Source organism: Martes martes (genome assembly GCF_963455335.1).
Source record: "Martes martes genome assembly, chromosome: 9".
Lineage (NCBI taxonomy): Eukaryota > Metazoa > Chordata > Mammalia > Carnivora > Mustelidae > Martes > Martes martes.
The window spans coordinates 60,194,856-60,210,335 of NC_137896.1; the positions used below are offsets into that span (position 1 = coordinate 60,194,856).

Consider the following 15,480-nt stretch of genomic DNA (forward strand, 5'->3'; position numbering starts at 1 on the left):
AAATCCAAGCATTCATCTGAGTACAGGGAGTGAACATTTTTCTGGATATTGGTTTAGAAGGATTGAACTTGGCTCCATCTTGTCAGCCACTCAGCCATAAGTCTAAATTAGTAAAAATGGATGCGTCACCTTGACACATCTGGTATCACTCTCAACTATCTGTAGCATTTGGACTTGTATTGTTGAGGAGCAGAAAGTGGCTAGATGGTCCTGAAAGTTATTTTGTTCTAGTTGTCATAGTAGTGTCATGCTTAGGGGAGAATGGGGCAGCATCAGCTAGCTTTTAAGAAAGAATTAACAGATGGGGCACCTGGGTGGCTCAAGTTGGTTGGGTGCCTGATTTTTGATTTTGGCTCAGGTCATGATCTCGGGGTCCCGAGGTCAAGCCGCATGTCGGCCTCCATGCTCAGCGGGGAATCTGCTTGAGATTCTCTCTCTCCTCTCCCCCTCCCCCCTCCCTCTCTAGAGAAGGAAGGAAGGAAAGGAGGGAGGGAGGGAAGAAGGGAGGGAGGAAGAGAGAGAAGAGAGAATTAACAGCAAGTGCTATGAAAAACTAAGTATTGCGCAAAAAGAACTTCAATCATAAAAGATGTTTTATTATTAATGAGAAAGCTTTTTTAAAATTTCTTTTGTTTTTCTTTTTTTTCCCCCTAGGTATGCTATGAGACTAAAAACCCATTCAGGCCCCAATGCAACACCAGAGGACAAACAATTGGCTGCATTATGGTGAGTACATGATATCAGCTTAAAACACCTTCCTCAGCCTTGTATATGTTCATTGGTAAACCAGGTGCTGAAAGGCATACGTTTTTCTAGTGTCTTCTGACATGCAAAACCAAATGCAGTTCTAATGGTGACCAGGGAGAGTCCTCACCGTTTCTTGTTGCTATACCATGCATGATCTGAATTCACAGTGATTGAGAATCAACAGGTCCATTACACAAGAATAGTTGTTACCCTGTGTGATTGTGTATGACTCTGTGCGTGTCCGTGTGCACACATGCACGTACCTACGCGTGTGTGGGTATGCACACCCAACTTTAAAATCAGATAGGTCTGTGCTTTAATAATTTGAATGTGAATTGTGCCAAGTGTCATTTCTCTTGTGTTTAACACTTTAGACACAATCAAAATAATCCATTTGTCTATGTACATGTGGGATTGGTATGACTGAATCAAGATGATGGGCTGAAGTTCTCAACACATCAGTCTAAGGAACAAGTTCATTACACTGTAATAATAGAAGAATTTCTTTTAAACTGTTCCAGTATGTAATAGATCTTTTCTATATCTGTAATGATTACAGTGGTACTGATTATGTGAGGATAATAGTTTTCCCCATTACATTTCCTTGGGACACCTCATCCCACTCTCCCAAATCACAGGACACCTACCTGTAGAAATCCGACATTCTTTGCTCTCTGGTGATTCACACTCTACTCTAGAACCTAATCTACAAGGCGGAGAATCAAGTCTCAAGGAAAGTAACAGCAACATACACAGAAGAGAGTGTCCTCGGGTAGTTTTCCATCATCTGCAGTTTGATGTGCTCAGAAGAGACTAGAAAGTTGTATGTGGTATGTTGGCATTCCAGCATGTCAGCACCAGATCTGAGTTAGCAAATAATTATGAGTGAAAAGCTCCAAGGAAAAGAGGGTATGTCTCAGGAAAGGCTTTCTGCGTTCTTTTCAAAGTTCCATACTAGGATTAACAAATAATAATGATTAATAATACTTCATATTATATAAGATAGAATACTAATATGTAAATAATAAATATAAAACAATAAAATAATAACTACTCTCAACATTGAATTCTTTCTGCTTATAAGACATTTGTACCTGTTACTTTATTTGAACTACTTCCAGTCCAGTAAAGTAGTTTAAAAGTGAAGGGAATACAAACAGGTAAAGAGCTATTCTTTCAGCTAAGCCGACACTGCTGAGGTCCTGGGCACCAGGGGGCAGTCAGGAAGGAAGGTGGCTCTGGCCAGAGACTCACCCAGTCACGGTGAAAGCTGTGTTAGCACTCCCTCACTCCTTCCATGGAGAGAGACTGCCCTCTAGTGGCAGAAGAAGAAAATGGCCTGTCCCTTAGCCCCAGGAAAGAAGCGATAAAGCAAGGATCTAGTGGTAAATCAATTTATGGTGTAACTCCTTGGAATTTTGAATTAGATCTTTTGAACACAAGGAAGGTCAGATACTCAGCAGACATAAACATAAGTATAATGATATTTCATATACGTAATCGTGAAATAAATATGGGGTGCCTTCGAACAATAAGAGTTTTTGTTTAAGTCTTGTTGGCAGAGGACACACTCATGCTCCCAGCACCCATTTCTCTCTTTTGCCGCAGTTACCGCTGCCTGGCTCTCCTGTACTGGCGGATGTTTCGGCTCAAAAGGGACCACGCTGTGAAGTATTCAAAAGCACTTATCGACTATTTCAAGGTATTGTCTGACTAGTGGGCAGCATTGTTGCTTGTGCCCAGTGGTCTCCCGGTCAAGGACATTTTCGAGGAGCCTAGTAGAATCCCTGGCTTTGGGGAGCATACAGGACCCCTCTGATATCAACAGTAACCCCCTTTATGATATATTCACAGTGTTCAAGTCCCAGAGAATGACCTTGTCAGCCCATCTAATTTATCCCCCTGCCTTGTGTCCAAGTACTTTCACGGTCTCAAGAGAAAGAAGATCCAATTACCCACTCCAGTGTCCTAGGAAACTCCTCTTCATAGCTAACAAATTCCTCATGTTCGCTTACAGCTTCTTCTTCTCGGAAGTAACTACTTAGAACTTCCTCGTATCTCCCTCCAGTAGCTCATTTAATTTTTAGTAAGGGTGTTGTTTTAAATGACAAGAAATGGCTCATTGGAACACAGAGGCACTAGGACAATGGCAGGGGTAAATATAAGGGTAGAATTGGAAACCAGGCTAACTTCTACCTATCTCAGGAAATGAAATCATTCTCACGGGGGAATGAGAAAAAAGAAAATCTTGTCTGCTGTACTTGTGAAACGGACATGAAGTTATAATTCATTTGAGATTTCTCAGTCTCCTTGCTGTCCATTTATCTTCAGAAACAAGAAATGTAATGTGCTATGATGAGTGCTGTGAAATGTGTAAACCTAGCGATTCACAGACCTGTACCCCTGGTGACAAAAATACATTATATGTTTATTAAAAAAAAAAAGAAATGTATACCACTTCTACCTCAACAACCCTTTGTCAGATATACACCATCAATTAGTTCCTTTAATTTACTCCCCAACCTCCGCTTCTTAGAGACCACCTCTGTTGACCAGGCTGTGTTGGAGTTTCCACGGGCTTTGTCCAGCATGCCACTGGCTTCCTGGTCAAGCATGTAGCGTAACCGGGTGCTAACGCAAGGAGAGAACTGTTTTGACACATTGACCGTTCTGTGTCATAATGACAAGAACAGACAAAGCCTATTCCTTTACTTTGGGGGCCTAAGGCCAAGAGGTCGTTTCCAAAACGTCAGAATCTAAGAGCTAATACTGAAGAGCATTATTAGAGTTAAAAAAAAAAAATGCTTGAATAAAAAAGGAATCTGAACTCTGCAAGCCACAGAGCTAACAGAACTTTTAAGGGATACAAAAATTTCTTAGCACGTATGAATGCCATTCATGAATATGTACAGAATGGGCAAAGAACACAACTTAAACATCTGGGTTTCACCTCCAGAGGTTATTAGTAGTTATCCTTAATTAAAAGCCATTTAAATGGTACTTAATGTTCAGAGATTATGGGAGTGCCTGGGCGGCTCAGTCAGTTGAACGTCTAAATCTTTATTTCAACTCAGGTCATGATCTCAGGGTTGTGGTATTGGGCCCTGCCTCAGGCTCTGTGCTTCACATGGAGCCTGCTTAGGCTTCTCTCTCTCCCTCTTCCCTTGCTCTTGAAAGAAAATGAGAGAGAGAGAGAGAGAGAGAGAGATTGGGAGAGGGTAGAAGGGAAGGAAGGAAGGGAGGGAAGAAATCTTAAAAAAAAAAAAAAAGTTCAGGGATTATGAAAGCTTCAGGTGGCCATGATAATTTGTCCATAAAGACTGTGTTTTATCAATACTGAGCTGCCTCTGAAAAAAAAGACTTGGTTCTCGTGTATGTTTTTACAGTCATGGGGCTTCCTGGTAATAGAAGAGGCCTGAAGGCAGTTGCAGAATTGCCACCTGTTAGGCCATTTCTTACCATTTTGGTAACACCTCCACTAAAAACTAAAAATCACTCACCACTTCCTAGAGTCCTTTTTAACCAAAAGAAACACCTTGTCTCTGGGGAACCACGTTCAGGCTGTTTTAGAAAATTCACATCAGTATCATAAAGACCGTTCTTTTTTTTACTAGTCCCTTAGACTTACGTGCAAGAATGCATTATCAGGCTTTCAGAGGGGAAATCTGTCTGTACATTTAGCGACTTTCCTTGCCACAGGCAAAACTTCTTTTCAATGCCTGATGCAGACAACCAGCTCATGTAACACAACATCCTAAATCAAAATATTCAGATTAATCAGTTTTTGAATACTCTGTTAAGGACATATATTTTAATCTTTCTTTTAGAAAAATTCAGTAGCAATTTCCTTTAAAAGAAACAATCCTAAGCTTCATAAGTCAAAACAATAGAATTTGGTGTCTCATATATTTTCAGGCATTAAATGTATGTCAGTGGTTTCTGTAGATATGCCCTACATTTAAATATAAGGTGTTCTCAGTGGGTGTGGCAGGTGTGGGGGGTACTCCTGCTGTTTTTTTTTTCCTTTTCAGGAAAATTAAGCTAGTTGAAAAATTTTAGGCTGGTTTAGGATTCAACAGACCCTCAGGATTATTATTTAATTTGGTACATAGAATTTGGTGCATGAAAACCCAGGCTGTGGAGTGAATTCTCCATTTTAGCCCACCGTGAAATCCAGCAGGCCATGCACCTGCCCGCCACTAGCATCCAGAAAAGAAACCAGTAGCCTAGTAATTTTAACTTCCCAGATTCAGTTTCTGTGAGTCTTCATTTTATCTGCAGTCTTTGCCATTACTTCTCTCAGCAGTCACCTAAGAACATGTTACTGTCAGCTGTTTAAACTTAAACAGATGGACTCACTGTCAGTGTTTTTATTTTCCTGCAGAATTCATCTAAAGCTGCCCAAGCCCCATCTCCATGGGGGGCCAGTGGAAAGTAAGTGCATTTCTCCAAAGTAAAGGTGATAAATGAGACACGGCATGATGCTGGGCCATGTGCTGCTTTGCTTACAGTAGTGGTGGGTGGGGTAGGGCTGTTCTACCTCACCCAGTACCAACCTCCACACTCTTGTGTTTTTCTACACTCTCCCCTTCCAGGAGCACTGGAACCCCATCCCCTATGTCTCCCAACCCCTCCCCAACCAGCTCCGTGGGATCTCAGGGGAGCCTCTCCAATGCCAACGCCCTGTCCCCTTCAACCATCGTCAGCATCCCACAGCGCATCCACCAGATGGCAGCCAATCACGTCAGCATCACCAACAGCATTCTCCACAGCTATGACTACTGGGAGATGGCAGACAACCTGGCCAAGGAGAACAGAGGTGTGTGCCTCCAGGGAGTGTGCGTGTGTTTCCATCACATCTCGGGGAGCCAGCCTGATGCTGGACATCATCGAGCAAGTTTTCATCATTCACCCGAGAAGACGTAATAGGAGTTGTCACTTACTGTATGAAACTTTGCCTGACCTCTCCCCCTCATTCACGGCCTCCTGTGCCTTGACCGACCTTAATGTTGACTGTGGGAGATTAGAGATGGAGGTAGAGATAATCACGATGCAGGTACACAGAAATGATGTAGACACCTATATGGATACACACACGCGTGCGCACACGCGCATTATTTTCCCTTGAGATGGTGAGCTCGTTGAAGGTAGGGGTAATCTTCTACTCAGTTTAGTGTTCCCAGCACCTCCACAGTACCTAGAACACAGCTGGGGAGCTGAAACATTGAATTAATGAACTGATTAATTAATGAGGATGAATGTTCCTAGCTACTTACGTGATAGGAACCTACCACTTACCACTGAAAAGGGAGTGTTTTCTAGGTAGCAATAAGCTCTATTTCTCTTTAAATAAGGTTTCTCTTTTCACAGATTGTAAGACAAACACATGTCTACTGTGGCTAAATTTGTAAAATGTGAAAAACTACGGAGAAAAATGTTTTTTAATTATCAGTAATCTTAACACCAAGAAATAATTACTCTTAACCTTCTACTGTAGTTTCTTCTAGTCTTCTCCAAATATGCACGATCTTATCAAAATAAGATTGCAGTCCATATGCAGTCTTATATCCTGTCTGTTTCCATTTAACAATGTATCAGGCATTTTCCCATGTCACTCACTTCTTCAAAAACATCTTTGATGGTGGTTCTAGAAAACTGTCATAATAGTGCTTATGTAGTCATAAAGTATCATGATTTTTCAAAACCATCCCCTTCTTGTTGGAAATTTATGTCACTTCCAATTTTTTATCCTATTACAAATCATGTTATGATAAATACCTTCATATAAATCATTGTCAATATTCTGATTATTTTCATCAGAGGGCAAATTTGGGTGTTAACAGGTATAGTAGATTCCTTTAAGATACATATTATTATATATCTTGACATATATTATAAACTTTCTCCCAAAAGATTATACCAATTTACTACTCTCCCTCCAGCAGCCGGTGAGAGTGCAAATCTGACCTCACTTTGAAGCCATGAAATGTGAATTTTGTTCAGATGATAGCATAAGCTTCTGAGGACAAGACCAGAATGTCCACATTGAGATGAGGAATTAATGGCACAGATAAGCAGATGGGTCCTGAGTATATGAAATTGGTAATAAAACCAGATAGTACATAACACGCATCCCAGAGATGGTGCCCCATGAAAATCTAATGGGAGTGTCAAGGGAGGTCAATGCCAGGGGACTGAGGCCACCAAGAAAGGCTTGTTAGAGGAACTGGCATAGGACAGGATTTTGAAAAACAAATAGTTGTGTGGCTGATTATGGAGTGGGGTGGGCATCACAGGTGAACAAAACAGAAGGGACAGGACAAAATTGACATGACCAGTTTGGAAGACCCTGAGCAGGTCATGCTCCAGATGGCACTGCCAGCTGTCTACTGGATATCTCCTACCAGGGGGCTCAGTGCTGCATGTCCAGTGCAAAGTTGGCATTGCTTCCCAGACCCACTCCTCCTCCCCTCTTCTGCTCCTGGATTCCTGCTTTGGCTATCCTCCCAGCCACCTGAGAGTCTTCTCTAACCTCTCCCTTGCCTTCTCCAGCAGGACTTTATTCAGCATATATATGAGCACCTCTGAAAAACTTCTCCGAGATACTTACCCTCAAGGTGTTGTTTGGTGATCCAGTTATGACAGCGTGAGAGCCATATGAATTTGTCTGTATTAGCCACTATACTGGGATCTCTAGGAGATCTGGGAGCCTATACATTATTCCCCATGGTATACTCCCCTACCTCTACCCTCCTGTGCCTAGCACAGTGCCTTGGCATCTAATAAATATTTAATGAAAGGACAAACCTAGAGACTGTCCCAGGACTAAAATGTGACTTCAGGAGGATTTTTCAGAACCCTTCTCTGATTTGCTTCCAGGGGCCTAGAGCCTCCTCCCTTGGACTCACTCCAGGGATTCAGCACATGCTACAGTTGAGTCCAATATAAGGGGCAACAGAACTACAACCCCCATCCAGAGTAGGAAGCATTCATGCACACGGACAATGCAGTCTGAGGACGTAAATTTTCTTTGGTCTTTGGCTCAGTAAATGTTATTCATTTAAATGAGAAATGGACAACAGAATCCTTTGGATATAGAATGAGTTCTCCACCTGTGGATTCTGTTCCATTGAATGCTCAAGTTGCATGATAGAATAGAGAATCCTTGATTTCTATAAAGACGAGGAAGGGAATTTTTTTTCTTAAGTCACTCGGGTCTCCCAGGGTAGCACACTTATTAGCCTGTGTGTCACTCAAACGACTCTCTCTGTCCCCTAGAATTCTTCAACGACCTGGATTTGCTCATGGGGCCTGTCACCCTGCACAGCAGCATGGAACATCTGGTCCAGTACTCTCAGCAGGGCCTGCACTGGCTGCGGAACAGCACCCACCTCTCATAGGGACCTTGCCCATGAGCTGGATTGTGCGCTCTTCTCCACAGACAGCTCCATGTGTCTGGACACTGTGCTACTGATGTCCCCAGCCACAGCATTTCCCAAACTGCGGTGAATATTTCCTCAGCATCGAACAATGGTCTTTTCCCAGGGCATGTGTGTTGGTACGTGTGTGTGGGTGTTGAAGAATCTGCCTGTGTGTGTGTAAGATACACAGCTCTTGAGAACATGTTTTCTTTGTCTAGTTTCCGTAATCCCAAACTAGGCAAAGTGAGCAGAGGTTTCTGATTAGAGAACATACACTTACACACACACACGCACACAAAATCACACACACACTTTCTGTTTCAAAGCTAAACCATGACTTCTAGAACATTCAACCAAAATCTCATGGGTTAGTTAACCAGGTGCAAGACAGCACACCAAAAGCTTGACTGCCAGTTAAGATGAACCTAGTTCTTACATTGTTGATTACTTTCAGTATTAATATACTATTCCCCCAATTAATTTTTAATTGTGTGTATTTATGGGTAATTGAATAATGAAAAGAAGTCAGTTATTTTTGTGCCTGACGTTTACTAGCTTGCATGTGACCAAATACCTTGCCTTTTGTCTACTCCCCACCCCTTCCATCCAACTTATCACCTAAAAGCATCATGAGCAAATGGATCAAATCCCACAGGCCGGCCCTGCCCTGCCCTCAAAAGCATATGTACATGGCACTGGGATCTGGCAAAAAGTCAGTGTCTTTGAAAGCTAACCGACACTAAAAGACAGCTGTGCTCAGAGCTCAGTCAAGAGTTGCAAGCTTCTGCACGTGCCATGACAAGCCCACCCAGCACATGTGTTGTTTCTTCCTGCCACTGTGACATGGTGGCCACAGAGCCACATGGCATTCATCAGCCAATATTTTTCAAGTCTTTTCTCTCTGCGATAGCTCTCTTACAAATGTTCTTGGCCAAATTAGGACATATTCTAGAATGTCTCTTCACTAGGAGTCTGTATCAGCTGCTTCTCAGGCTGAGAACCATTCGCTATCACGAGACTGATCCTCTCACTCTTTGGGCAGAACGCAGTCCTTTAATGCATTTCAATCTGGGGGCTGTGTTTCAGGCTTTGATTAGCAAGCTGCTTACTGTGCAGGGTAAGTTATTTTTGCAAAGACTGCTCATCTGTTTGGGGTAGCAGCGACCACAGCATCGTGCTTCCATCCCGAGTGTCTGGTATGTTTATGTGTTGCCCTTGATTCTTTTCTTTTCTTTTTTTTTTAAATGAAGTTTACATTTTAGTTTTTTGACGTCTTGTTTACAGTTTTTGTCTGAAACTTTAATAGTCTCTTATCGTGCCCTAGATTTAGTCTTTTTGTTAAATATACTTGGATATAAAAAATACTGGTAAAAAGAAAAATTCCTACAAGAGAGGATAGACCTTGCCATATCCTTAAAAACAAAAATAATGTCCTTGAAGCCTCTCACTTGACAGAATTGTACCAGGATGGTCTGAAAAAGACAGGTGCATGCCGTATGTGGAACACTCCATTTTCCAAGGTGATGGTGGCACAAAGCATTTATAATAGATAGTGATATATGCTCCCCCCTGATGCTCTTACTGGTTTGGTTGTAATGGTCATATTTTTGTCACTTGACCTGTGGGTGGGAAATAAGCTGTAATTCTAAGCACTGATTCAAAATGATTGAGCAACTTTGGTGATCTGAAATGAATCGAAAGTAAAGGGTTCGAAGGGAAATGAAGCCAGTGAAATATTTGTAAAATTTGTATTTGGCTTCACCCCTGAAGCAGCTAGAAATATTACCAATATTTCTATTTTACATTTATCTGAGGTATTCCTCACATCCCTTTCACTAGTTGTTGGCAGAGTTCATGATCCCCTCCTATGTTGGAAATTTGAGTCTGATTTAGGAAATTTTGGATTTTTTTGTTTCTTGTTTTTTGGAGGACCAGGGCTTATTTCTACTTCCTCTTGCTGAATTCGGATGAAAAGTTGAAACTCACATGTAAAGGGATGATGAACCTCAGGGTCCTCATCATGTATTCCCGGGGTGCTTTCTGGCCCTGCCCATCCTTAAAGTCACAGGTCTTACGGGAGCCCCATGATGTGCTTACCCACAAAACCCCAGGGCAAACACACCAGTGGCCCCTGGCTGATTGTGCCCACAGCATTTTAAGCACTTAGGTGGCCCATGTTTCCCAGCAAAACTTGGAACTGGTCATTTTGGGAATGGTCAGAACATGTAGGGTCCCTCCCTGTCTTTGATCTCATCAACAGACCATGTGAGGACAGCAGTTTTTGTTTGCTTTGGCGTAGGTGATTTTGGTAAGGAACCATCTTCTGATTGTTGTTTGTGAAAGTCATTCATAACTTGTTCCTTTTATTTAGCTTTGTTCAAAGTAGGAATACCTTTCTTGTGGTTTTGGATTATAAAACTAATACATGCTAGTTGTAAAGATTCAAACAAAGACAGCAATGTATAAAGTAGAAAGTAGTATGTCCCATCCCCCAAAGACAACCACTGCTCACAGTTATTCATGTAGATTCTTCTATAGATTCTCCCATTTAAACATATAATGTCTATTATCATTTTTTTCTGTTTGAAGACACATTATTTCCTCAGAAGTTCAACACAAGTTCAGCTGACCTTACCCTTCCATGACCTGAGTGGATGCCTTCCTTTATCACAATATTAGAGTTACCTTTGAAAGAAAGTTACCCAAATACATTCCTGATCAAAATCTGGGATTTGTTACTACTCTCTATACAGATCAGACTTATGTGCAGGATTGTGCCTGGAAGGAAAGGCTTGGTTAAAACACGTATTTCTGGAAACATTCAAATTGCAAATGGAAACTCGGACCCACTATCTAAAGAAGAATGTACTGGAAAAATAATCTGAAGAGTTGACAAATTGTGTACTAGATTGAACACATGGAATGCAATGCAATGAGATTTTCTGCACTAAAACTTATCCTAGTATGTAAAACAATGATGTGTGTATTATATAACAGTGATATGTACATTTCTGACATCCCATACATAATATACACAGTTTGTATAAATGCATACATTTAAAAATATATATGTACAATACAGCTAACATAAAACTGTAGTATGCCTGAAGGATATTACTAGTGCCTAACATTGAGTATAAGTCACTGCGTGTTCATATCACCTTGGAAGTGCAGTAATTGTTACAAAATTAATCAGTGCAGCCAACATTATTTATGAATCACATCTTTGAAACTGTGCAGTAGTATATACATATATATTTTTAAATAACATTTTTCACAGTTTTCCAGAGTTACTGTTGAAATCTGTATCACCAAAAAAAAAAAGCAAGATTTTTTTAATGATGTAGACACTCTTCAGACCCAGTAATCTGTGTGTGATTTCCTGTTTGTAGATACCCAAGAGACTTTAGCAGTCACCAGCCTTAATGCATGTACAGGATATTATTGTGACTTAATTTATCTGCAGTTTTTAATCCATGTGAAATTGGAATTTATAAACTGACCTGAATTAAATATGTCTGCCTTTCTAAGGTTGCAAATGTTACATTAAATGATTTATGTTGTAAATGAGAGAAACCGCGTTGTATGTTAAAAAAAAAAAAAAAAAAAAGGAAAGAAAGTCCACCAATCTCTGTGAATATTTTTCGAGGAAACTGGATCAAAATATATTCAAATAAGTATTCGGGTCCCCGGTTCATAATCTCCTCAGAAACAATCTTGTTGTTTCATGAATTTTTTAAATGCAGCTCCCATAGATTATCATTACTAGGTCTGATATTTTCCAAGGGCAAGACAGAAGCATGTTTTTCTTCATTATAACTACAGCTTACTACTTGTCTTTCCCATTTCCCAGCATATATATGCACGCACACATGTGCAGAAGGACACAAACCAGTATCCCAGAAAACGCTGAATAGGAAGCTTGAGTTCACTGATGCTTGTCCCACCATAAATCCTGGGACATTGGGACACTGTTTTACTCAACATCTCTTAACGACACAAGTTAATTCCCTAAGTTATACGTGCCATGTTTTTTCAACTCAAACCAACATGGTGAAATAAAGCTTGCAAATATTTGGTTGAATCAAATAAGAGAATTTTGAACTAACAAAGATGGAAATATTAGAATAGCGGCTTGCCATTATCTGTCCCCGTGTGTGGGAAGGTTTTTTGTTAACCTTATTTTTACTCTTCTCACAACTTTTGCAGTCCATTCCTTCCCAAAGAAGCAGAAACAGCAATAAAAACAGAACAGTTACTCCGCCTTACCCAGCCCATAGCCTTAGATTCCAATGTCCTTATCAGGCAGCAGGACCCTAGCTTGGGGCCACCATGGAGACCACCTCATCCCAGAGATGGCCAGGACAGGACACTGGCCGTGCTTGCTCCAGGGACCTTGATGCTCTTTTCAGAAGTGGTTTTGGGCTAAGAAACGCTCAACAGTCTTCCAAGAACTGTCTTTCTCTTATACTACTTGCCTGCTATTGAAGTCTGTTATATTCAGAATCCTATTTTTAAGAAGTAACACATTTTCAATGAAATTTGCGTCAACTGGAATCTTGAAAGAAACTTTTTTTAATGAAAGAAAGAAAAGTTGACAACATAAACTGCATTTCCGACAATTTTTCAAGCAGTTTTCGATATCCCAGCTTCCTGGCAAAGAGAACAAGAAATGTTCAGACGTGAGATTTGTGTTCTCTTTGTCCAAATTGAATTATTCTGTATATGTCATCAGAAGGGTCAGTTTGTGTGGCATGAGGAAAATTACAAAACTCTGTTCTCAAACTAATTACATCTGACCACAGTTTTGGCTTTTATGATTTAATTGGCATTCTGAGGCACCAGGGGGTAATTTTGAGCTGGCTCCAAAGGGCACTTAGATTCACAGCTCTTACTCACAGTAATGGGAATCAGGGGATTAAATCCCTATGTGTTATTTTGAAAATCCGCCTCTTAGAGCCAGTTTTAAACACACTGATCTGAGGGATGAATTCGAAGTACTAATTGCAACTCGACACGAGGATCAGCATTTGTCTTTAAGCATCAGGAAGTAACGATGGGGCCTGAAGAACTGAATCAAGGACTTGTTTTCAACTCATTTCTGACATAGAAAAAGCCCATCAGAGACTATTTATATCCAAAGACAATGTAAAATAGTACCGGTGTGTAGGATTTTCAAACAGTGCTGTTTGGTGATAAAAATAATCACAATATTCTGCTTTCTGTGTTGTTCTTCAGCCCCTTCCTCAGTTTTCCATAAGATGAAACTGACTCTTCCCCCAGTGTTTATCATCTCTTGATTTCTAGATGTCCACATGAGCAAAGAGAACATACTTAATGCTAAGAAATATGCACTGCTTGACCGAACAGCTTTCTGTCCACAGTAGCCAAAGGTATATGACTTCTTTAAGAACACTCTTTGAGTCTTCTCTGTTACCTTCATCTTCCAAAACGAGAGATCACAAAACCGCAAGTATCGCCATGTAGTTGAGATGTCAAAAATTCTAAGCATATAACATACTGATTTAGTGATAGACACTTCCATAGCATTGCCGGCTCTCTCTGAGGCCTACCTGTGTGGTGAAGTAACAATATTAACTCTTTCCTTTGAGTAATCTGCAATCTGATTATTAATCCCCTGCAGTTCCCAGGACTGCCAACGCAACCCAAAATGTCCTTCTCTGTGAACTGGGTTGATTTTGTTGCTCCTTTGGGGGTTTTGCCCTTCTAAATTCTATAAGTCAGGTTTAGTATCTTGACTTTTTAGAAGAACAGTTATTAGAGGCAGTCAGAGGTTTAAGGAAGCAAGGACTCAGTATGAGAACTCATGGATGTTGCGATGAGAAGTCAGAAAAATAACTGGGGTACCCAAACCTTCCTCTCCGTTATCTGCTGCACCTGATCCTTGAATAAAGCTCCTTTGCATACTTCAATTTCCTCTGTGTGAAATGTAACTCAGAATACCCATGACCTCAGAATGTGAGAATCAACAGATTTGGGCAAGTGTTTTGAGATCCCCAGCTGTGACACGCAGCAGGGGTAATGCACGGTTGTCAGAAGGGAAACAACAGAACTCTGCTGTATCTACAGGCACCGAGATACAAAGGAGTGTGTTGTGTAGCATGGTACTCTGTCCCTCCTGACAAGGTTCTAGAGGACCAAGAGGATGGCGGTGGGGTAGCCACAGCCCCCTCCGTAAGATTCTTCAGCATTTACTGTTACCACTTTGAGTCCTCCTGCCTCTAGGCAGAGCTCTAAGACCCCTGACGAGATGAAGGGGGGTGGGTCTGTCCTTCCCAGGAGCAGCAAGTCTGCCAGGTACCCCAGTTGCTGGTACAGCTCCACCCTCCCCTTTCTCATCGAGTCCTGAACTTAAGAAATCAAGGATCGTCCAGATGGAAAGAGGAAGAAGGAACACTGGGCCCAAGCTTCTGGTGTGGGCCATCTTCCATGAGAAAGCAATTTGCCTTTTGAACACCATGCTTCAAAAATCTTTGTAGAGCCAAAGAACACAGCACAGTCTCGTTTTCCTTGCTCTCGTGGCTTTTCTTTGAAGCTGAGTTCCAAGAAGTAGATCTTGTGCCTTTGATGGTATGTTTGTATGTTTGTTTGTTTGGGGCCAGGAGGTAGAGGACAGCTGCTCTGGGACATTTGTCCCTGAGAAAGGAGATCTGTCATAAGGGACTTGGGTATGTCCTAAGCTTCAGGAAAGAGGATATCTCTCTTGAGAGAATAGATTGATGTTTTCTCTAGTGAGTTAGGTTGCCTCGACATGATCACTTAATTGCAGGCTACACCTTAATCAGTGTACCAGGAGAGAGAAAAATCAATATAAGAACTTAGTGATTTTTGTGATGCCCACCTAGAAATTTGTACATGTCGGCCCCAGATATCAAAACAAAAACTGGAAGTCTGACCAATAATCTGCATGTTTCATACCACTGAGGTCAAGGCCCTATATGTTAGATTGAAGTTTTGAGATTTTATCTAAAATTTATATTATTTAGACACAGCACTTCCTTGTGTCCCTAAATCAGTGCTTTGATGTCATCAAAATAATCATGAAATACTCATTCTAAAGGATCCTTTCTTTTCATACTCACTGGAAAATGCCTAGCCTTTCTCCAGTACAAAAAGGTCTTGCAAGATCCATCCTCATTAAGGCCCAAATTGACACTAACACCTTTTCCACAAGAGCATAACACCTTGTCCAGTGTGAATTCTGAGTTTTTAGATAAAAAAAATTCTAGAATGGCAACATAGATTTTATTAGCATGAGGAGGTGCTGATACACTACCTAGACTCTTGGATG

General features: G+C 41.1%; 1 protein-coding gene across 1 annotated transcript in view; it reads left to right on the forward strand.

The window, feature by feature from the left end:
* AFF3 (ALF transcription elongation factor 3) overlaps positions 1-11,753 on the forward strand; it is a 534,056-nt gene extending 522,303 nt beyond the window's left edge. Inside the window, exons 20-24 of the mRNA XM_080814081.1 lie at positions 655-726; positions 2,356-2,449; positions 5,132-5,181; positions 5,343-5,566; positions 8,026-11,753. Coding sequence (XP_080670207.1) covers positions 655-726; positions 2,356-2,449; positions 5,132-5,181; positions 5,343-5,566; positions 8,026-8,147 — 562 coding nt within the window. The 3' untranslated portion in view covers positions 8,148-11,753. The remainder of the gene's footprint in view (positions 1-654; positions 727-2,355; positions 2,450-5,131; positions 5,182-5,342; positions 5,567-8,025) is intronic.
* Positions 11,754-15,480: the final 3,727 nt, after the last annotated feature.